This window comes from Pithys albifrons, chromosome 19 (assembly GCF_047495875.1).
Source record: "Pithys albifrons albifrons isolate INPA30051 chromosome 19, PitAlb_v1, whole genome shotgun sequence".
Classification (NCBI taxonomy): domain Eukaryota; kingdom Metazoa; phylum Chordata; class Aves; order Passeriformes; family Thamnophilidae; genus Pithys; species Pithys albifrons.
Window position 1 is genome coordinate 11,699,437 of NC_092476.1, and position 22,137 is coordinate 11,721,573.

At 52.4% G+C, this 22,137-nt stretch overlaps 1 protein-coding gene across 1 annotated transcript in view; it reads right to left on the reverse strand.

Moving 5' to 3' along the window:
- DNAH9 (dynein axonemal heavy chain 9) overlaps positions 1 to 22,137 on the reverse strand; it is a 205,871-nt gene that overhangs the window by 32,140 nt on the left and 151,594 nt on the right. The window contains exons 61-62 of the mRNA XM_071574021.1: positions 16,076 to 16,224; positions 10,828 to 10,955 (exon numbers count right to left, since the gene is read on the reverse strand). Coding sequence (XP_071430122.1) covers positions 10,828 to 10,955; positions 16,076 to 16,224 — 277 coding nt within the window. The remainder of the gene's footprint in view (positions 1 to 10,827; positions 10,956 to 16,075; positions 16,225 to 22,137) is intronic.

Genomic DNA, 22,137 nt, shown 5'->3' on the forward strand with positions numbered 1-22,137 from the left:
GGCATTCCAAACCCTCTGGGCCATTGCCCAGCAACTGTTCCCAATGGCCCATTGGCAGCAGCTGCCCAGGGCACAGCTGAGCCCTCAGGCTGGGAGCTGGCTGGGAAAGAAGCCTGGCAGAGGAGCTGGGAGAACTGCCCTGCAGGGACTCCTTGGCACCTCCACACCCACCTGAGGGCTCAGCTCTGCCCATGGGCCAGCAACCATTCCAAAATCCCCCCTGACTGCCAGAGTCAGATCCCCCAGTGTGGAACTCCCTGCCCTGGGGGAGGCACTGGGGGCTCCCACCCAAACCTCAGGGGAGACAATCTTGGGCTCTGGGGACGTCTGGGACCACTCATTGGATCGAGAGGAGGAGCAGACCCTGGCCAGGAGGAGCCCACCACTCTCCACCAGACTGTGCCATCATCTGCACCAACAGGTTTGTCACCTCCTTTTCCTTTGGACTCGGGGGAACCACGTGGGGCTCAGCACAGGGGCCACCAAACCCCCCTGTGTTTGTGCCCCAGGGGGCTGGGTTAGACTGCTGGGGTTGGGGGTTAAACCCAATTTCTCTTTGTGCCATTGCATTGATTGTAATATTGTTATTAAATTGTAACTCTGAGTTACAATCCCTTTTGTGTTGGGTTCATTTTTCCTGCTGGTTTTCCTTTTATCCAGCACACCATGGTACATGGATGGAATGGAGCTTGGCCTATGGAGGGAGATGAGGAGATACCTGAGCAGAGGGATCATGTTCTATGAAAATGGTGTTTTCTCATCCACCAGAACCTGTGAGGAGCAGCAAAGAAAAGGCAATTGCACCTGAGCTCTGCTGCACCAGTGCTGGCCTGATCCAGTTAGGATCAGGAGATGGGGTTATCCCCAGGGCCCAACCAAGGAGCTCCCTCTGAAAACACAAGTCCAGTGATCCAGTAGGAATGGAGGGAAACCTGCACCCAAAGTGCTTCAAACACCAGAGATTTAGTAACACAGGCAAAGAGCTCAAAAAAGCACCCAAAGGAAAACTGTGCATCAAATACCAGTTTCATCATAGTCTGTATGTCTGACCTGAAGTGTTTTCTTCTCTAATTGGTAGTTTCTTCCTACATCTGTTTTTGTGGGTTTAGATGGCTCAAAAATAACTGCTTTTGCCTGTGTTGACGTGACCCCAGTGACCATGATTTGTGGGTACCACTGTCTGCTAACAGCCAGCTGAGGGAATATTGCCAGTCCAACCATAACTGAGTGCATTTATACACTGTCCTTTTATGATAGAAGGGATGAGAAAGAGGAATATGCACAGCAAAACAAGGGCTGGGACTAAGAACTCAGGATTCAAAGGAATGTATCTGCCCAACCCAGGCAGAGATGCTGGGAAGGGACTCACAGCTCTGAAGGAAATCTTGCAAATGAATCCTCAGCAGTCAGATAACAAACCCTGAGAGAGCATGAGTAATGACAACACCCATTATTATCACAGTAATTGAGTGATATGCCAATTATCAATAACGACACCACATGGAGCTGCAGCAACGCCAATCCCAGCTGGGCTTGTGGTGGCCAAAGAACCCCCTTCTCTTGCTGCTTTTGGAACCCACCTCCCACCACCTTCAGGGGCTACCTCTAGACGTTATTCAGGAGAAATAAGGGTTAACCCAGCCTGTCCAGCTTGTTTTGCTCAGGACTTTATGCCCTCCCTACACTGTCTGCACTGTCTTCCCAAACCTGCAGCAGTTTCACACCTTCCTCATCCCATGACCCCCCTGAAGACACAACCACCCAGGACATACCCAAGTGGTGATTGGCTTTATTACACATTTTCTTAGCCCAATTTTGAGGTCTGTGGCTGTAGCCTCCCCAGTGTTTCCCAGCTCATGTCCAGGTCTGTGCTGCAGGCAGAGATGGGCAATGGGAAATTCCTAAACTTGCTGTACCAGTGGAGAGTGGGGGGCAAATAATTGCTGTAAAAAAGGACAAAAGTCCAACCAGAAGCACCTTCCCTGCACACTGAGCAGCAGCACAGCCCCTCAGCCTGGGTTACTGCACCTCTCTGCATCCTGCAGGATGGAACAGGACAAGGGGCTTTGGGAAGAGCTGGGCTGGGCTGCACCTGCAGGACCAAGGGAACACCAGAGGCTTTTCTTTGGGCATTCCCTTCCAAGGCTCTCTGTGTTTGTACTTCACGAGGCAGCACGTACAGCACAGGATGCAGCTGCTGCCATGGTAACCATCAGCAATAGCCCCACATGTCCACAGAGCAGCACACGCTGCCCTCCCTGTGCTGGCACCCACTGGGGGCCCTGCCCACCTTGGAGGGTGCCCCTGTCCTTCACACCTGCTCACAGATCAACCCCTGGAGCAGCCAGAACTGGTTGTTTTCATGAAGTCTTAGCCTCCTGTGAGATGTCTCAGCACACAAAAACTACTGTTCTCCTTATCTGCCTGCCAGGGACAGCCCAGGGCCAGCCCAGCACTCCCAGTGCCCACTGCCACGTGCTGGGATTCCAAAGGGACAGGGGTGGGCACTGCAGAGCCTCCTCCTTGGCCACACTCACTGCTGATGGTGTTGTGAGCTCACCCACGAGAGCCACAGAATCACAGGATACGGTGAGTTGGAAGGGACCTACAGGGATCAGCGAGGTCAACACGTGCCCAGGAACAGCTCTATCCATCCCCAGGCAGCCCATGAGCCAGGGAATGCTGCCACAGGATGAGCACAGAGCCCCCACCACTCCTGTGGGTACATCTGGCTCTGAGCAGCAGGTTTGCTGCTGCCCCACGTGCAGAGACCATCCCAGAGGTGTGGCAGCACCCGAAGCCTCAGCCAGTCTCTGGCACTGCTCTCCCCTCACTGAGACATTCCAGGAGCCAGAGGAGTCCCCTGGGCAGGCAGGGAGGGTGGCACACAGCTCACCTGGGGGAAGCCCTGGATTTCAGCAGCAGCACCCTCAGGCTTTATCAGACTTCACTCCATGAAATCTCTGAGCAATCAGCACTACCCGAGCCCTCCCTGAGGCCCTTAAACCCAGTGAGCCTCTCCACACATGATCAGAGAATCCCAAAATGGTCTGGATTAAAAGGGACCTTGTAGATCATTGTGTGCCACCCCGTGCCATGGGCAGGGACACCTCCCAGCAGCTCAGGGTGCTCCAAGCCCTGTCCAACCTGGCCTTGGACACTTCCAGGGATGGGGCAGCCACAGCTTCTCTGTCCAACCCGTGCCAGGGCCTGCCCACCCTCTGAATAAAGAATTTCCTACCTCTTGCTCTAACCCTGCCCTCTTTCAAACTATTGCCCCTTGTCCTGTCACTGTTTGCCCATATAAAAAGTCCCTCTTGGTCCCCAGTCAGGGGAAAGAGCAACACAGAAGAACAAGTACAATGAGCTCACCCTTCAGCCTCTCCCTGAAGACACTCTTGTTCCTCCTTTTCTGCTGGGCCCCATGAAGTTCCCCATCATCTTCTGCTGGACCAAACCAATTAGCACTGCCATCTAGCAACAGGGTCACTGCTTTACTCACTGCCTTAGCCTTCAGGCAACTAAGAGCAGGATGCTTTAATTAGGAGCAGGATGCCTCTGCCTTTTGCTGGGCTATAAGCTGTGAATCTATTCAATCCCCCACCTGTGGATGTGTCTACTCCATATACAGAGTCTGACAAAATTTAGGGTTTAGGAAAGTCTGTCCCCATGTCTCCTCCAACCAATCCAGTGTTTCATGCCCTGTCTGGACCCCCCAGTGCAGAGTTGGATTCTGGACCTCACCCAAGTGCAGCCAGTAGTGGTTTGGGAAAGTGCTGGGATTTGCAAGAGCAGAGGGGACATGAGCATGAGCCTCAGGAAACTTGGGCTGACCTGAACTCCCCAAGGTGTTCATGACAATATTGGAGATTATCATCCAGTTTCACTCCATAAGACATAAAGATGTGAAGGTGAGCAGGTGAAATTCACAGCAGAAGACAATTCCTTAATTAATGTCAAGAAATAGAGGAAAACAAACTCTCTTTTCAGAAGGGCTTCATTACATCCGTGTTTTAATCCAAAATATGCCTTAAGACAGAAGTTTTTGGAGCAGCTGCACAACAAAATGGGACTGCAATAGTTGCAAAGGTATTGAAAGCCCAACAGAAACATAATTCCACCCTGTAAATCCACATCCATCTTTGGATTACTTGCTGGTCTCTAAGTGGATTTGCAATTGGAAGAACTTGGGAATGGCTGTTGTGACATGAGGCAGGAAGGAAACAGCTCTCTGAAATCAAGTCCTTATCTCCATCAGAGAAGATAAAAGGAAACAGCCTTACATTGCACCAGGAGAGGTTCAGATTAGATATTGGGGGGAAAATCATTCCAAGTGTGGTCAGGCATTGGAATAAGTTGCTGAGGGAGGTGGTGGAGTCTCTGTCTCTGGAGGTGTCCAGGAGGAGTGTGAATGTGGCACTGAGGGACATGGTTTAGGGGTGATCATGGTGGTGCTGGGGGGACAAGTGGGACTGGATGAGTTTGAAGCTCTCTTTCTTCAACCTTGGTGATTCTGTGAGCACTTGTCCAAAACTTATGAATGAGAACTGGAGGCAGAGTGTGTATTTCTCCTTTTAGACACATCTAGGAATGAGAAGACATTGTGGCTGGAAGGAAAATGAGTCTGGTTCTGCTGAAGCAGAGGCTTAGTGCCAAGTGCTTATGTGTGCTTGGAATAGAGAATGGATCTTACACAGCAGCACAGAATAACCCCAGGCTGGGGGGGACCTGTGGGGCAGCAGCTCTGGGGGAAGGAGCTGGGGGTCCTGGGGACGAGGAGCTGTCCCTGAGCCAGCTGTGTGTCTTGGGGGCAGGAGGGCAGTGGGATCCTGGGGGGCACTGGGAAGGGCACTGACAGCAGGTCTGGGAGGGGATTCTCCCCCTCTGCCCAGCCCTAGGAAGGCACATCTGGCACATCTGGAGTGCTGTGTCCAGCTCTGGGCTTCCCAGTTCAAGAAAGTCAAGGAACCACTGGAGAGGGACCAGTGAGAGCCACGAGGCTGATGAGGGGACTGCAGGATCCATCTCAGAATGACAAACACCTCCAGGTGGGTGTCAGGGCGATGGCACAGGCTGATTTCAGTGCCAGGACAAGGGGCAGTGAGCACAGACTGACACACAGGAGGATCCACCTGAACAGGAGGGGAAGGTTCTTTCCTTGGAGGGTGACAGAGCCCTGGAAGAGGCTGCCCAGAGGCTGTGGAGTCTCCTTCCCTGGGGAGATTCCAAACCCCCCTGGGTGTGATCCTGTGCAGCCCTCTTGGAGCAGAGGGCTGGGACCAGGTGGTCTCCAGAGGTCCTTCCAACCCCAGCCACTCTGGGATCCTGGGATTTATGGACAGCAAGGGCTCTGCCAGTGTCTGAATCTCCCACAGTTTTGCTCCAGGAGCTCACTGTTATTCAATTTAGGACATGAACCTGACTCAGTGAAGCAGCAACCTATGAAAATGGGAAGATGCTCAAGAATTAAACTAACTTGATCACAAAGAGAGGGAAGTGACATTTTGGCTAATGGATGAAGACTACAATTAATTTGGGAACATCTAACACCTGAACTTCTCCCTGCATCAGTGCATCCAGACATGCATTTGTACATAAACAAACACATTTCATTGTGTCTTTCATTAGGCTGGTAAACACCATGTGGGGACTCTAGTGGTCACTGGCTCAGCAGAAACCTTTGGGCAGGCCCAGAGAGGGACTCAGAGCAGGCACAGGGAGGGACTCAGAGCAGGCACAGCTGGTTCTAACTCAGAGCTTGGGGTTCTCTGGTGTGCAAAGCTCCTTCCTCCCAAGGCAGAGGAGGCAAAGCACAGCAGAGGAACAGGATTCCTGAGTGAGCTGGCAGTGGGAAAGCAGAGATCCCAGACTCACTGGGGCTGGAGACACAGCTGGCACCACCTGGACCTCACCCTCTGCTCAGTGCAGACTCAGCCAGCAGGAACACGCTCAGATGGGTTTGGGTTTCAGGTGTCTCCAAGGACAGAGACTCCACAAACTCTCTGGGCAACTTCTTGCAGTGTTCAGCCATTCACACAGCAAAAAAGATTGTACTTCTGTTTAAATGGAATTGTCTGTGTTTCAGATTGTCCCCATCAGCCCTTCTCCTGTCACCAGACACCACTGAGAGGAGTCTGCTGTTCACTCCCTACCCCAAGTGTGATGATGGATGAAATCCCCGTTCTTGAGGCTGAGCAATCCCCAGATGTGTCTTCTGCACTGGCAGCTGCAGAGGGCAGAGCCCACCCTCAGACTGGCTCCAGCTGTGGGATCCAGCTGTGGGATCCAGCTGTGGGATCCAGCTGTGGGATCCAGCTGCTCCTGCCTCTCAGGACACACACTGGCCATGAGGAACAAAGGGGCACTTCCAAATCGAATGGTACCCCCTGGAGTGAATGAAAGGCTTGGGAGAGGAAGGAGGTGTCTGGAGTCTGCAGGAAACTTGGTGTCTGTGCCACCATGTCCCCTGCCATCCTGCCCTAGGATGACATCCTAGTCTGGACAACTTCTCCATCAGTCCAGCCCCAAAGAGACAGTTGAGGAGGTGGATAATGCAGAGGAACCAACAGAAGGCCCAAGAGGTGATTCATCCACCCCAAAAGGTGCTGCTCCTGCCACACTGAGGTGTTGGCATCAGACCCTGTGATCCAGCTGGACCTGCAGAGATCGTGTCCCTATAAGAGGTTGTGCTGCTGCAGCTCGTGGGCACCTCTCATGTATGTCTGAGAAACCCAGGGGATAAAACAGGCTTTAAATAAATGTTCAGCCCAACTGCCAAGTCTCCTCCCTCTGCAATGAGCCCTCTGTGCAGTGCCCTCAGGTTCCTGCCCTGCAGCTGCTGCAGATGCTCCCTGTGGGAATGCCAGAGCCATCTCTGCCCACTCACTGCTGGGAGAAGTGTCCAGTGAACCCACGGGGTGGGAAGTGCTGCTCATCCACAGAACCACCTCACATCCTGGAACACAAGGAAGGTTTGGTTGCTCAGGGCAAAAGGAACAGAGAGGAATGAAAAATCCCTGCGAAGGAAATCTGCAGTGTATGACCCACAGACCTTGCAGCTCTCCTGAACTTATTGAGGATAATACAAGAACTAATCCCATTTTCCTTCTAACCTGAAACATCAGTGGGGGAGGAATGAGCTACTAAAATGTGCATCTGTTTCCAGCTGCTTTTTTCTGATGCCTTTTTTGGATTCTCTGGTTGCCAAAGCACTGGGATTGCATATTTGACAAAACCTGCTAGAAAGGGAACTTTTGGGTCTGCTCTTTGTCTCATGGACAGTGTGAACTACTGTTAGCAGTGGTTCAGGTGTGACACAACCAGAAAGCAAAGCTTTGCCTGCTGGGGTCCAGCACAGAGCCATGGCCCATGCAGAGAGTGATAAAGTTGACCAAGAGATTCCTGGCACATCCTTTCTCAGGCAGAAAATGCCAGTTTGTCAAAGCTGAGACCTGCAAGCCAAGCACTGGTATCCATATCTTGGAATCACAGAATGGTTTGGGTCGGAAGGGCCCAGAAAACTCATCAGGTCCCCACCCCCTGCCATGAGCAGGGACACATTTGCTAGATCAGGTCACCAGGAAAAAAATGTTTTCTTTTTTTAGATATTCTGGACTAGTCAAACTCTGCACTAATTAGTATAGCATGAAAAGAAATGTTGCTGTTTCCCTCCCCAAAAAATCCCTTTTTCTTAGAAGTGAGAGAAAAATAAAAATTATAAAAATAAAAGAGCTCCGAAAAACAAGAAGCAGTGACTGGTGCACAAGAGGGAAACTGGTCATGGGGCAGCTGATTCCTGGAGATATTTTGTGCACTGGACTCCCATTCCTGGGACATAACACACTTTCAGGAGTGGGGTTGATCTCAAACCTCTGCAAGCTGAACTGCAGCTGCCACCAGGCATTGTGTCACCACAATGGAAGGGAGAGATTGAGCCATTGCAGAGTGTCCAAAGGGGGCAACAAAGATGGTTGAGGGCCTGGAGGGGCAGCGTGTGAGGACACTGAGGGCACTTGGTGTGTTCAGCTGCACAAGAGGAGACTGAGGGGAGACCTCAGTGCAGGGACAACTTCCTGGGCAGGGGCAGAGGAGGGGCAGGCCCTGAGCTCTGCTCTGTGGGGACCAGGGACAGCACCCAGGGAATGGCTGGAGCTGTGCCAGGGCAGGGACAGCACCCAGGGAATGGCTGGAGCTGTGCCAGGGCAGGGACAGCACCCAGGGAATGGCTGGAGCTGTGCCAGGGCAGGGACAGCACCCAGGGAATGGCTGGAGCTGTGCCAGGGCAGGGTCAGGTTGGATCTCAGGGAAAGGCTCTTCCCCCAGAGGGTGGTGGGCACTGAGCAGGCTCCCCAGGGCAGTGGGCACAGCCCCAAGGCTGCCAGAGCTGCAGGAGGGTTTGGATGATGCTCTGGGGCACAGGGGGTGACTCTTGGGGATGATCCTGTGCAGGGCTGAGGGTTGGACTGGGTGATCCTTGTGGGTCCCTTCCAACACAGCTGATTCAGTGACTCTGTGAATCTTCAGCTATAGATGGTGGACAACAGTCAGGGAAAGATTTACCTACAGGCAGGTCCAAATCCTCCTGGCAACCACAAGGGTCTGAGAAATATACAATTTTGTGATAATACTAAAATATAAATCTACATAAAACTTTCTTCAGTCTTTCAAGGTGACTTTTCATCACTGTCCTGAACAGCTGACCCTTCCCACCAGTCCTTACTAACCCTCCAAACTACCTCTGTGAGGTGACACTGGGAGCTCAATGCTGAGTGGATGGATGGTGCACACACCTGATATAAAAGTATCAGACTCAAATTGTGTGCCTGTATTATGGCCAAAAAAATCTGCTTTACAGCCCTCCAAACCTATGACCTGTTCCTAAGGACACCCAGAGGCTGGACCTCTATCCAATGGATTTTTGTGATGCTCAAAGATCAGCCCCAGCTCTTCAGTGCCAATGATTTAGGGGAAAGCAGCTGCTGGGCTTGTGCAGGGTCTGCCTCTGCAGCTCTTGGGCAGCAAGTCCTCCTTGGAAAGCTGCACTTTCTCCTTGGGAGCTCCTATTTTACAGTTGGACCCTCTGTACTTGCAGAGAATAATTTTAACAGTGGACTTCATTCCCTCCTCATCTGTTCCATCACCACTGTGGGTCTGTGAAGGGCTCAGCAAAGCCCCCCCTACCAGACAGGTACAACTCTGGTGCTGAGGGAGCTGTTGGTCAGGCTCTGCCAGCAGGACTGATGTTCTTCCCATGGCATTGAGTGACTTGGTGGATTTCTGCTGTTCTCTCTCCTAAAATTAGTAATTTATGACAATCTCCATCTTCAGAGTGAGCTGAGAAACTTCATACTTCCCAGGGCAGCCACAGATGTTTTGTTTGTTTTATTCTTCCTCCTCCCCTGTCAGACAACAGGACTGAGAACTGCCCCAGGACAGCAGGACAGTGATCCTGCTCCTATAACCCAACAAGAACTTCCCAACTGCCTCAATATCCTTAACAACCAGTTCCCACAGACCTAATTCCTCAACTGTCCTGGTTCAGCCACCAGGACCACTGTGTGGGTGTGCCCAAAGCTGGGCATTCCAAACCCTCTGGGCCATTGCCCAGCAACTGTTCCCAATGGCCCATTGGCAGCAGCTGCCCAGGGCACAGCTGAGCCCTCAGGCTGGGAGCTGGCTGGGAAAGAAGCCTGGCAGAGGAGCTGGGAGAACTGCCCTGCAGGGACTCCTTGGCACCTCCACACCCACCTGAGGGCTCAGCTCTGCCCATGGGCCAGCAACCATTCCAAAATCCCCCCTGACTGCCAGAGTCAGATCCCCCAGTGTGGAACTCCCTGCCCTGGGGGAGGCACTGGGGGCTCCCACCCAAACCTGAGGGGAGACAATCTTGGGCTTTGGGGACTTCTGGGGCCACTCATTGGATCCAGGGGAGGATCAGACCCTGTCCATGAGGAGCCCCCCACTCTCCACCAGACTGTGCCATCATCTGCACCAACAGGTTTGTCCCTTCCTTTTCCTTTGGACTCGGAGGAACCACGTGGGGCTCAGCACAGGGGCCAACAAACCCCCCTGTGTTTGTGCCCCAGGGGGCTGGGTTAGACTGCTGGGGTTGGGGGTTAAACCCAATTTCTCTTTGTGCCATTGCATTTATTGTAATATTGTTATTAAGTTGTAACTCTGACTTGTCATCTCTTTTGTGTTGGGTTCATTTCTCCTGCTGCTTTACCTTTAAACCAGCCCACTATAATCCACATCAAGGAAGTCAGAGGGGTTCCCAGGACCTGTGGTGAGGTCTGACACCTCCCACTGCACATCAGGACAGGAAGCACTCGCTGGGGAAGTGGCTCCAGAGAGCCCTGGACCAAGGCAGAGCTCCCTCTGAACCCACACGGGGTCTGAGTGTTTTGCTGAGTTGTGAGGAGAGTTTCCAACCCTTCCCTGGGTTGGGATGCCCTGAGGAACCAGCCCCACTGCAGAGCCCTTCCCTCAGTCAGTGGGTGCTCAGCTCACTGAGACACAGGGGCAGTTTTGAGCAGCAGCAAAGAAAGAGTCCAACAGTTCCTGAGGACAGAGCTCTTTGGTTATTTCTGAAGCAAATCCAGGCAGGGGAGCTGGAGCACAACCTGTCCTCAGAGGCCTCCCCAGGACTGCACACCCACGAGAGGAAAAGCACCCTGCCAGTGCCTGGTGCAGCAAAGGGTTGCAGGCAGAGCCAGGGAGAAGGGGCTGCTTTGGGCCACCTCCCCCAGCCAGGACTGAGATGGCCTCACACAGGGACCAGTGTGGGACAGCCTGGGAGAAGAGCAGGACTGGCCAATGACCCCCTACCTGAAGGATGACCCAGTGCCCCTCCTTTGCAGCCAGATCCAGAGCTTGTTCAGCAACCACCTCTTGGCCTTGTCCAAGGGAAATGTTGTGGAGATTCTTGTTGTTGAATGTAAAGCCAAGTTTCTTCCCTGAAAGAAAGCAAGGAGTGAGTTCAGCAGAGCTGGGCTGAGCTCCCCCATCCCAAAGCCCTCCCAGAAGAGCCACCACACTTCTCATAATACCTCTCTTGTCTCATTCTCTTGGGTCTCACCCACTCCATGCCCAAGCACTCTAAAAGCAGCAGCTTCTTCCAAACTCTTTTCATTACAGCAGAGCATCAACACAAAGGTACCTTTTCACAGATTGCTTCTTGTTTAAAGAACATCATTCCCCTGCAGCCTCGTGTGAAAACTCCTTTTAAAATTATAAGACATTAAAATCTTTTCTTGCTGATGAAAGAGGCCTTGGATACCCCCAGCTGGATGAGGAACTATCCCAGAGATGTGGATTGGGTCACCAGGGGGGCTGGCACACCTTTGGGACTGAGAAAGCAGGTGGATGAAATCTGTGTGAGTTTCCTGTGGCCTCAAGAAAGGTCTCCCTGGTGTCTCGGATGTGGAGACCAGTCAGCCCTCCAGATTCCTCATGGAGGATCATGGGCAGGTGTGGAGTTGCCTTTGGGTGCTCCACAGTGTGTGTGGGAAGGCCCAGGGTCAGTGGAGAGCAGCAAAGCCACTGGGAAAGGGTGGACCAGTGTGGGAATTGGTTTAAAATATCTGAAATGGACAAAGTCCTGCCAGAAATGGATTTGTGAAGAAAATCAACAACCCACTGATAATGCTTTAACAACTGATCTTTTTAATATTGTGTAAATGTAAAAATGTTTGTTAAAATGTCTTTTTGCAAAGTCACTGCTTCTCCTTCCCAGAATACCTTGGGATACCCTGTTATCTCAGGGTCTGGAGGAAGGTTGTGACATGCCTGTTACCTGAACCCCCCTCCTGTTGAATGTAAATCCCCTCACTCCCACTGGCCCAGAGCCAAACCCCTCTTGTTTTCTGTTGGTGGGTTTTGGATCCCTCCAAGGTCCATATAAACCTCTGACCAGCAATAAACTCTCTCTTCTTCTCCTCCCTCTCCAGTGGCCTCTGTGTGTCCTTCTCAGGGGCTCTCAGGGACCAGGGAAAGTGGGGAGTACATTTTGTCCTCGGTAATGGACTAAACTCCAGGACCAGGAGAATCATCCACACCATTGCAGATTGCATCCCTACAACACACAGCCACACAGACGCAGAAGGAATCCCACAGGAACACACCAGGAGCCACCCAGAACATCTCCCAGTACTCTCAACATCCCTCTGCAAATGCAGGCTGGCAATCCCCACATCCATGTCATTTACTCCCCTGCTCTGGAGGCAGGATGGCAGCTATTTAGTGTTTCTTCATTTAGACCCTGATGAACCTTCAGCCTCCCCTGATTTTCCAGTGCCTCAGACCCTGTAAGTGCTCCTGGCTAAAGATCAGATCCTCTCCACATCTGTCACCCAGAGATGCTCTTCATCTCACAGGAGAAGTCCCTGCCTGGTGCAGCTCTCCCTTCACTGTGTTCCTCAGCAGCCAGGCCCAGATTTGTGCTGCCAGGGGGAAGCAGCCCCACAGACATCCCCACACCCTCCCAGGATGGATTCAGCTCAGCCAGGGAGTCTGTACCCCTGTGCTGATCCCTTGGGATTGCCTCCACTCACCTCTGCATGCAGCTTTGCCTCCCTGCAGACACTGCACCCCCAAATCCTGATTTCTGCCAAAAGCAGGCAACTTTTACAGTAAAACAAGGAAAAGATTTGTCTTGCAAGACTTAGGAACCACCTCGTGGTACAAGATTAGAAACAGATGGCTGTGAGAAAAACAACCCTCCAAACTCCAGCTCTCTGCTTCCCCTTCCTACAGCCCCCTGGGATACAGCTCTCCCCAGAGTTTGGAATTCCCACTTCTCTTCCCACCACCTCTGGTTGCTGCCAAATTTGAAAGCCTCTCATCTCCCCCTCTGCCTTCAAGAGCCACCCACTTCAGAGGGAATGGGGCAATCCCAGAGGGCAGGGCACTGCCCCCAAACAGGTGATTAATCTGAAGTTCCCATCAGTGATTCCCACCTCACAGGTGGGAACAGCCCTGCAGGGGTGGCAGTGGGGCTGTGCTGGCTGCAGGGCAGGGCACAGGCAGTCAGGCTGCCCCAGGGAGGTGGGGAAGCCTTTTGAGCCCCCCATGTTCACTGCAGGGCCCTCCCCATTTGGCCAAGGAAAGATCCCATGAGGAGCAGCATGTGAGAGAAGCCAACTTCCATTCCCAAGAATTATCTACCCAAACTTGCATTTCCATAAAGCCTAATGAAGGACAGGGAAAATACCCAGAGTGAACCCAGCCCACCCAGGGAGGCCATGAGGGCCAGTGCAGCTGCCCTGTAGCAATGATTGATTATATTACTTGTTTTCCCACTTTTTCTTGCTGGAAGTTTCCTGGCTGACTGACTCCAGGTGCTCTGCTACAATCAAACATACAATCCCAATTAAAGCACCCATGGTTGGATTGCAGTACTGCATTTCCCAACCAAAACAATAACACAGTGAGACACAGAGTCACCAGCATGACACAGAGGAAGGAAAGGGAAAGGAAAGTAAAGGAAAGGGAAAGGAAAAGAAAAGGAAAGGAAAAGGAAAGGGAAGGGAAAGGAAAGGAAAGGGAAAGGAAAAGAAAAGGAAAGGAAAAGGAAAGGCATGTGACAGGATCCTCCTCAGGGTGGTGCCTTCAGTTCCCAGTAATGTCACCTGGTTTTGGGGCAGAAGGAGCCCACAAAGGCAAAGCCCATGAGGAGATCTGTGAGCTGCCTGTGCCTGAGGCTGTAACAGCTGTGGCAGCTGCTCGTGACAATGTGGATTGTCCTGGTTCAGCCACCAGGACCACTGTGTGGGTGTGCCCAAAGCTGGGCATTCCAAACCCTCTGGGCCATTGCCCAGCAACTGTTCCCAAGGGCCCATTGGCAGCAGCTGCCCAGGGCACAGCTGAGCCCTCAGGCTGGGAGCTGGCTGGGAAAGAAGCCTGGCAGAGGAGCTGGGAGAACTGCCCTGCAGGGACTCCTTGGCACCTCCACACCCACCTGAGGGCTCAGCTCTGCCCATGGGCCAGCAACCATTCCAAAATCCCCCCTGACTGCCAGAGTCAGATCCCCCAGTGTGGAACTCCCTGCCCTGGGGAAGGCACTGGGGGCTCCCACCCAAACCTCAGGGGAGACAATCTTGGCCTTTGGGGACCTCTGGGGCCATCAGTGGATCGAGAAGAGGAGCAGAACCTCCACTCTGGCCCAGACTGTGCCATCATCTGCACCAACAGGTTTTTCACCTCCTTTTCCTTTGGACTCGAGGGAACCACGTGGGGCTCAGCACAGGGGCCACCAAACCCCCCTGTGTTTGTGCCCCAGGGGGCTGGGTTAGACTGCTGGGGTTGGGGGTTAAACCCAATTTCTCTTTGTGCCATTGCATTTATTGTGATATTGTTATTAAATTGTAACTCTGACTCATGATCTCGTTCGTTTCTCCTGCTCGTTTATGTTTAAACCAGCTCATGGGTAAAGACTGACTCAGACATTAGTTTAGGATGCCCCAGAAGGTAGAGAAGAAAAGAATGCCACAGGTCAATGTTCTCACACCAGGCCCCTGGCAATGCCTGGTATCAGGAGTGGCCCCTGCCAGGGCTGCCAGCCCTGCTGGTGTTTGTTCTTGAGAGCACCCTGTTAAACCCCAGCCAGTATCTGTGCTAGGGCTGGTGTGTGATTCCCCAGTTCAAAAAGACTCTGTACTGCACAGTACCAGCAGAATCGGGGCTGGAGACCAAGGCATGGCCTTGGATACATGTGGAGAACATTGCTGTGGAGGGAGAAAAGACATCTGAGGAGCAGAATGGCACTGTGGGCCAGCCCAGTGTCCAAAGGCATCAGTGCCCTCTGCTCCAGAGGGATGTTCAGGCTGAAAATGGTAACGCTGGAGCTGAGACCCAGAGCCAGTTCCATCCATTGTGAGCTCCAGAGCACAGCACTGGGACAGCTGCACAAAGGGATACTGGTTTGTCCAGGGAGCTGTTCAGCTCTGCCTGCACTAGGACAGCTCTCACTGCAATGTTGGGGCAGTTTTGGGCACTCCAGTCTAAGATCTGAAGCCACTGGAGAGTGTCCAAAGGAGGCAACAAAGATGGTTCAGGACCTGGAGGGGCAGCGTGTGAGGACACTGAGGGCACTTGGTGTGTTCAGCTGCACAAGAGGAGACTGAGGGGAGACCTCAGTGCAGGGACAACTTCCTGGGCAGGGACAGAGGAGGGGCAGGCCCTGAGCTCTGCTCTGTGGGGACCAGGGACAGCACCCAGGGAATGGCTGGAGCTGTGCCAGACCAGGGACAGCACCCAGGGAATGGCTGGAGCTGTGCCAGGGCAGGCTCAGGTTGGATCTCAGGGAAAGGCTCTTCCCCCAGAGGGTGGTGGGCACTGAGCAGGCTCCCCAGGGCAGTGGGCACAGCCCCAAGGCTGCCAGAGCTGCAGGAGGGTTTGGATGATGCTCTGGGGCACAGGGGGTGACTCTTGGGGATGGGCCTGTGCAGGGCTGAGGGTTGGACTGGATGGTGCTTGGGGGTCCCTTTCAACTTGGGTTATTCTGGAATTCTGAGATCTTACAGGAGCCCCTTTGGCTTTGGGGCCAACTGACAGCTCTACAACTGCCCATCCATGTCCAAACCAGCTCAGGAAGGATGGGAATAAAAACTGGAAACTTTGCCACTAAGCAGCAGTCTGTTACAGGGAGCTGTTGAATATTTTTAGCTTCATAAAATCATAGAATAGCAGGTTGGAAGGGACCTCAAGGGTCCTGTGGTTCAACCTGTCTTGGCAAGAAGCAGCTCTCTGACAGCATGTTGGGTATCTCTGACGTAAATGAGAGGTTGTGTACAAACCCAGCTTGGAGTGAACCACACTGGGAATCCAGACAGTGCAGGAAGGAGACAAGTTTCATTTAAACTTTAGATGAAAATCCAAAAAATTTGAAGAAAAAATTAAAACCAAAGCAAACCCTCAAAACCAACCCTCTCACAATTATCTACTTTTAACAGATTACTTCATTATCTACAAAGAGATGAGGAAAAACAACAAAACCAAACAGGAGTGTCATGCTAAGATAATTATGCAGCAGATAAAAAGGAATGCTGTGCTATGCCTAGAGACAGGATTTATTTACCATGTTTCTCCACATCCTTCAGTGGGTCCACTCCTGGGGACAGGATGAAAAATATTGGGGTTGCTGGTCCTGATTCCTCAAAGGTTGTTGCAAAATCCAGGGATCTCTCAACCACGTAGTTACTGCCCAGCTTTTCTTCTACAAAATCTCTGCCAGAGAGAAAAGAAGTTTTGCCAGTCTACTATTGTTCAGAAGGGGCAGGTTCCTCTGCAAATAACCAGGTAATTATCAGAGAATCACAGGATCATTAGAGTTTGAAAAGACTTCCCAGATCACCAAGTCCAACCACCACCATGGTCCCCTCTAAATCATGTCCTCAAGTGCCACATCCACATGGTTTTTGGACACTTTCAGGGATGGTGATTCCACCACTGCCCTGGACAACCTTAGCCAGGGCTTGATAACCACTGAAATGATGTTTTTTCTCCTAATGTTCAGCCTGCCCCTGCCCTGGCCCAGCCTGAGGCCATGCCCTCTCCTGTCCCTGTGTCCTGGAGCAGAGCCCGACCCCCTGTCCCGGCTCCCCTCTCCTGGCAGGGATTGCAGAACCAGAAGGTGCCCCCTGAGCCTCCTTTTCTGCAGGCTGAGCACCCCCAGCTCCCTCAGCTGCTCCTCACCACATTGGTGCTCCAATTAGCTCTGATTTTGCTGATTCAAACAAATTAGAAACTAAATGAGGAAAATGGTCCTGAAATAATTGTAGAGGAGATGTGCATGTTGGGCTGGCAGGGGTATCCCTTAGAGGCAGTGCCTGGCACTCTGTACAGGCTGCAATGGCACATGGCACCCCAATTCAGGGGTATCCCTTAGAGGCAGTGCCTGGCACTCTGTACAGGCTGCAATGGCACATGGCACCCCAATTCAGGGGTATCCCTTAGAGGCAGTGCCTGGCACTCTGTACAGGCTGCAATGGCACATGGCACCCCAATTCAGGGGTATCCCTTAGAGGCAGTGCCTGGCACTCTGTGCAGGGTGCAATGGCACATGGCACCCCAATTCAGGGGTATCCCTTAGAGGCAGTGCCTGGCACTCTGTACAGGCTGCAATGGCACATGGCACCCCAATTCAGGGGTATCCCTTAGAGGCAGTGCCTGGCACTCTGTGCAGGGTGCAATGGCACATGGCACCCCAATTCAGGGGTATCCCTTAGAGGCAGTGCCTGGCACTCTGTACAGGCTGCAATGGCACATGGCACCCCAATTCCTGACACGGGAAGGGAAGGGAGAAGGGAGAACTGTGGGAGCTGCCAGCCCAGGGCTGCCTGGAGAAGTGCCCTGGATGATTCTGACTAAAGTATCTCAGGAGAGCACAAATAAGTCAAGGCACAGGAACCTGCCATGTGCTTTGCAATCTGAACAGCCTTCCAGAGGAAGCACCAAGTTACAAAAAGTCCAAATGATTCACACAATTACTTTGATCTGGAGAGCTAAAAGGGAAGAGCTCTAAGAATACCTGGTGTGTGTAGCCTTGGCATGAGAGTCACAAGGGACAATAGAAGGAGAGAACAGGCAAAGGTTCAGCTCCACAGCAGCTGCCTGAGCAGAACAGTGTGTGGAGAACATTCCCCAGGGGGAGCTTCCCACATCACTGCTTCAGAAAAGCAGGATGCAGTGAACATGCATTCAAAGGCAGGAATGTTAGATTCAAACCCCAGGAATGCTGCTGGAGCACAGATACATGAGTCAGGCCTTTTGAAGGCAGCAAGATTCCTTCTACTAGAGCTGAGAGCCTCCTTCAAGGACTGCTGAAAGGCAGCTGGAATGGAAATGCCTAAGGGATTGCAAAAGGAAATGCTTCCACTTTTTTTTGGTACCTCTTTCAAGTAGATTTTTCTGTTCTGGGTTAAGATTTGCTCAATTACTGCTGGAGAGCTTCAGTTTGCAAAATTTAACAAAGTCCATCAGATCTGAGGTCACAACATTCTTGTTTTACATCTCTGTGAAATGGTGTCTTGGGGACTGGAAAACACCAATGTGAGGGGAGGGTTTGAAGTGGACAACACGTGCAGGAAAGGGAGGGCTGCCCTGACACAACCACAGAACCCCAGAGTCAAAGAACAGGCTGAGCTGGAGGGACCCACAAGGACCATCCAGTCCAACCCTCAGCCCTGCACAGGCCCATCCCCAAGAGTCACCCCCTGTGCCCCAGAGCATCATCCAAACCCTCCTGCAGCTCTGGCAGCCTCGGGGCTGTGCCCACTGCCCTGGGGAGCCTGATCAGTGCCCACCACCCTCTGGGGGAAGAGTCTTTCCCTGAGATCCAACCTCACCCTGCCCTGGCACAGCTCCAGCCATTCCCTGGGTGCTGTCCCTGCCCTGGCACAGCTCCAGCCATTCCCTGGGTGCTGTCCCTGGTCCCCACAGAGCAGAGCTCAGGGCCTGCCCCTCCTCTGCCCCTGCCCAGGAAGTTGTCCCTGCACTGAGGTCTCCCCTCAGTCTCCTCTTGTGCAGCTGAACACACCAAGTGCCCTCAGTGTCCTCACACGCTGCCCCTCCAGGCCCTCAACCATCTCCGTGTCCCTCCTTTGGACACTCTCCAGTGGCCTCAGATGTCCCCTCAGACAGGGCTGGAGCAGTTCCTGCACACAGTGTCCTTCAAACGAGGTACCCACAGGACTGGGTCACCATGTCAGCAACAAGATTTGAGAAATAGTGTCAGAACAAAACTCAAATACCCTCACAAGACCAGGGAACTGCCAATAGCTCTTCTGCATCACACACAGACTCAGCTGCCCAGAATCCTTTACCTCAGGAGTCCATTCAGGTGCCATAACCAGGTCTGGAGCCAACAACTACCAGAGCCCTTAGTCCTGCCATGTTGCTTCCAAGAAGTTTCCCTAAGGAACAAGTACCAGTGCCTTGGAAGGACTTCACCATGACCAAGTCATCCCTTGCCAGTGACTGCTGGACTGGTCTGACCTTGTTTTGGGTGTGGAAGAGTGGGAGCACAAGGTGCTGCAAGAGGCTTTTTGCTGATGCTCTTCAGTAAGAGTGAAGGATAAAACAGGCATTTACAGGGGGAAATCCTTCTGGAGGAAATTAAGATTCCTGGAGCAGTGTTGGCACTGAAGCTGTAAGGAATGAGTTGGTAAGAGCTGATGATTCTGTGCTGGTTTAAAGTAAACCAGCAGGAGAAATGAACCCAGCTCAGGAGAGACTACAAGTCAGAGTTCCAATCTACTAAAAAGATTACAATAAATACAATGATTCAGGTAAAATTGGTTTTACCCCCAAAAGGCAGATGTATAGCCCAGCCCCCTGGGGCATGCACAGAATGGTGTTTGCCAGCCCCTGAGCTGAGCACCACGTGGGCCCCTGAGAGGGTAAAGTAAAAGGAAAGGAAACCTCTTGGTGAGGATGATGGTCTCAGTCTGGTCAAGAGTGGCAGTGGCAGTCCTATCAAGGTTCTGCTCCTCCTCTGGATCCAACCAGTGGTTCCCCAAGTCCCCAGAGGCCAAGATTGTCTCCCCTCAGGTTTGGGTGGGAGCCCCCAGTGCCTCCCCCAGGGCAGGGAGTTCCACACTGGGGGATCTGACTCTGGCAGTCAGGGGGGATTTTGGAATGGTTGCTGGCCCATGGGCAGAGCTGAGCCCTCAGGTGGGTGTGGAGGTGCCAAGGACTCCTTGCAGGGGAGTTACCAGAGCTGAGCCATGCATGCTGTGGGGAGGCTCCCAGGAGCACAGGCTGTGTTTCACTGAGTGCAAAGAGAGTTTTTCCTCCTGACAGCAGAGCACTGGCCCTCCTGCCTGACATGAGAAGGACAGATGAACAGATGATTGTGTCTTCCTGAAGGTTGCACCTCTGGGACACCAATTTTCTTCCCTAAGGACACAGGACCCATCTGGGCCAGGCTGTTGGCTGAAGGCAGCTCTGAGGGGCATCAGCCTGTCAGGGGGACCCAGGAAGCCAAACACATTCTGACTCACTCTTCTTTTGGGGGATGAGACCTGTCTTCTTAAGACTTTTGGGCCTTGTGTCTGACTGTCCTGTGTCTGACTGACCTGTGTCTGGCTGTCCTGTGTCTATCCTGTGGCTGTCCTGTGTCTGTCCTATGTCTGACTGTCTGTGTCTGACTGTCCTGTGTCTGTCCTGTGTCTGACTGTCTGTCTGACTGACCTGTGTCTGACTGTCTGTGTCTGACTGTCTGTGTCTGACTGTCCTGTGTCTGTCCTGTGTCTGACTGTCTGTGTCTGACTGTCCTGTGTCTGACTGCCTGTGTCTGGCTGTCCTGTGTCTGTCCTGTGTCTGACTGTCTGACTGACCTGTGTCTGACTGTCTGTGTCTGACTGTCTGTGTCTGACTGACCTGTGTCTGACTGTTCTGTGTCTGACTGTCTGTGTCTGACTGTTCTGTGTCTGTCCTGTGTCTGACTGTCTGTCTGACTGTCCTGTGTCTGACTGTCTGTGTCTGACTGTCCTGTGTCTGTCCTGTGTCTGACTGTCTGTCTGACTGACCTGTGTCTGACTGTCTGTGTCTGACTGTTCTGTGTCTGACTGACCTGTGTCTGACTGTCTGTGTCTGGCTGTCCTGTGGCTGTCCTGTGTCTGTTCTGTGTCTGACTGTCCTGTGTCTGACTGTCCTGTGTCTGACTGTCTGTGTCTGGCTGTCTGTGTCTGACTGTCCTGTGTCTGTCCTGTGTCTGACTGTCCTGTGTCTGACTGTCCTGTGTCTGTCCTGTGTCTGACTGTCCTGTGTCTGACTGTCTGTGTCTGACTGTCTGTGTCTGTCCTGTGTCTGACTGTCCTGTGTCTGACTGTCTGTGTCTGACTGTCCTGTGTCTGACTGTTCTGTGTCTGACTGTCTGTGTCTGACTGTCTGTGTCTGGCTGTTCTGTGTCTGTCCTGTGTCTGACTGTCCTGTGTCTGACTGTGTCTGACTGTCCTGTGTCTCACTGTCTGTGTCTGACTGTGTCTGGCTGTCCTGTGTCTGACTGTCTGTGTCTGACTGTCCTGTGTCTGGCTGTCTGTGTTTGGCTGTCCTGTGTCTGACTGTCTGTGTCTGGCTGTCTGTGTCTGGCTGTCTGTGTCTGACTGTCCTGTGTCTGGCTGTCTGTGTCTGACTGTCCTGTGTCTGACTGTCCTGTGTCTGACTGTCTGTGTCTGGCTGTCTGTGTCTGACTGTCCTGTGTCTGTCCTGTGTCTGACTGTCCTGTGTCTGACTGTCCTGTGTCTGTCCTGTGTCTGACTGTCCTGTGTCTGACTGTCTGTGTCTGACTGTCTGTGTCTGTCCTGTGTCTGACTGTCCTGTGTCTGACTGTCTGTGTCTGACTGTCCTGTGTCTGACTGTTCTGTGTCTGACTGTCTGTGTCTGACTGTCTGTGTCTGGCTGTTCTGTGTCTGTCCTGTGTCTGACTGTATGTGTCTGACTGTCTGTGTCTGACTGTCTGTGTCTGGCTGTTCTGTGTCTGTCCTGTGTCTGACTGTCCTGTGTCTGACTGTGTCTGACTGTCCTGTGTCTCACTGTCTGTGTCTGACTGTGTCTGGCTGTCCTGTGTCTGACTGTCTGTGTCTGACTGTCCTGTGTCTGACTGTCTGTGTCTGGCTGTCCTGTGTCTGACTGTCCTGTGTCTGTCCTGTGTCTGACTGTCCTGTGTCTGACTGTCCTGTGTCTGACTGTCCTGTGTCTGTCCTGTGTCTGTCCTGTGTCTGACTTTCTGTGTCTGACTGTGTCTGACTGTCCTGTGTCTGTTCTGTGTCTGACTGTCTGTGTCTCACTGTCTGTGTCTGGCTGTCCTGTGTCTGTCCTGTGTCTGACTGTCTGTGTCTGACTGTCTGTGTCTGGCCATCCTGTATTTCAGGAATTTCAGTCACATTTCCAAAGCCTTGGGGGAAGTGCTGTGAATTGTTGCTGTTTACACACATTTGTGTTCTAACCCAGTTCTAGATAAGAACCAAAACATGAAACCCATCGAAATACTCCTGTGCAAGCAGAAAAGCTTGATTTGCCCAGGCCCTAAAAATACCCTGCCAAGCTTTTGAACTTGGATTCCCTTTTCATAAAAGAGAGATATGAAAGGGGCTGAAATTTGATGTTCCAGTTATTTCTGAGCTGTATGAGTAAGAA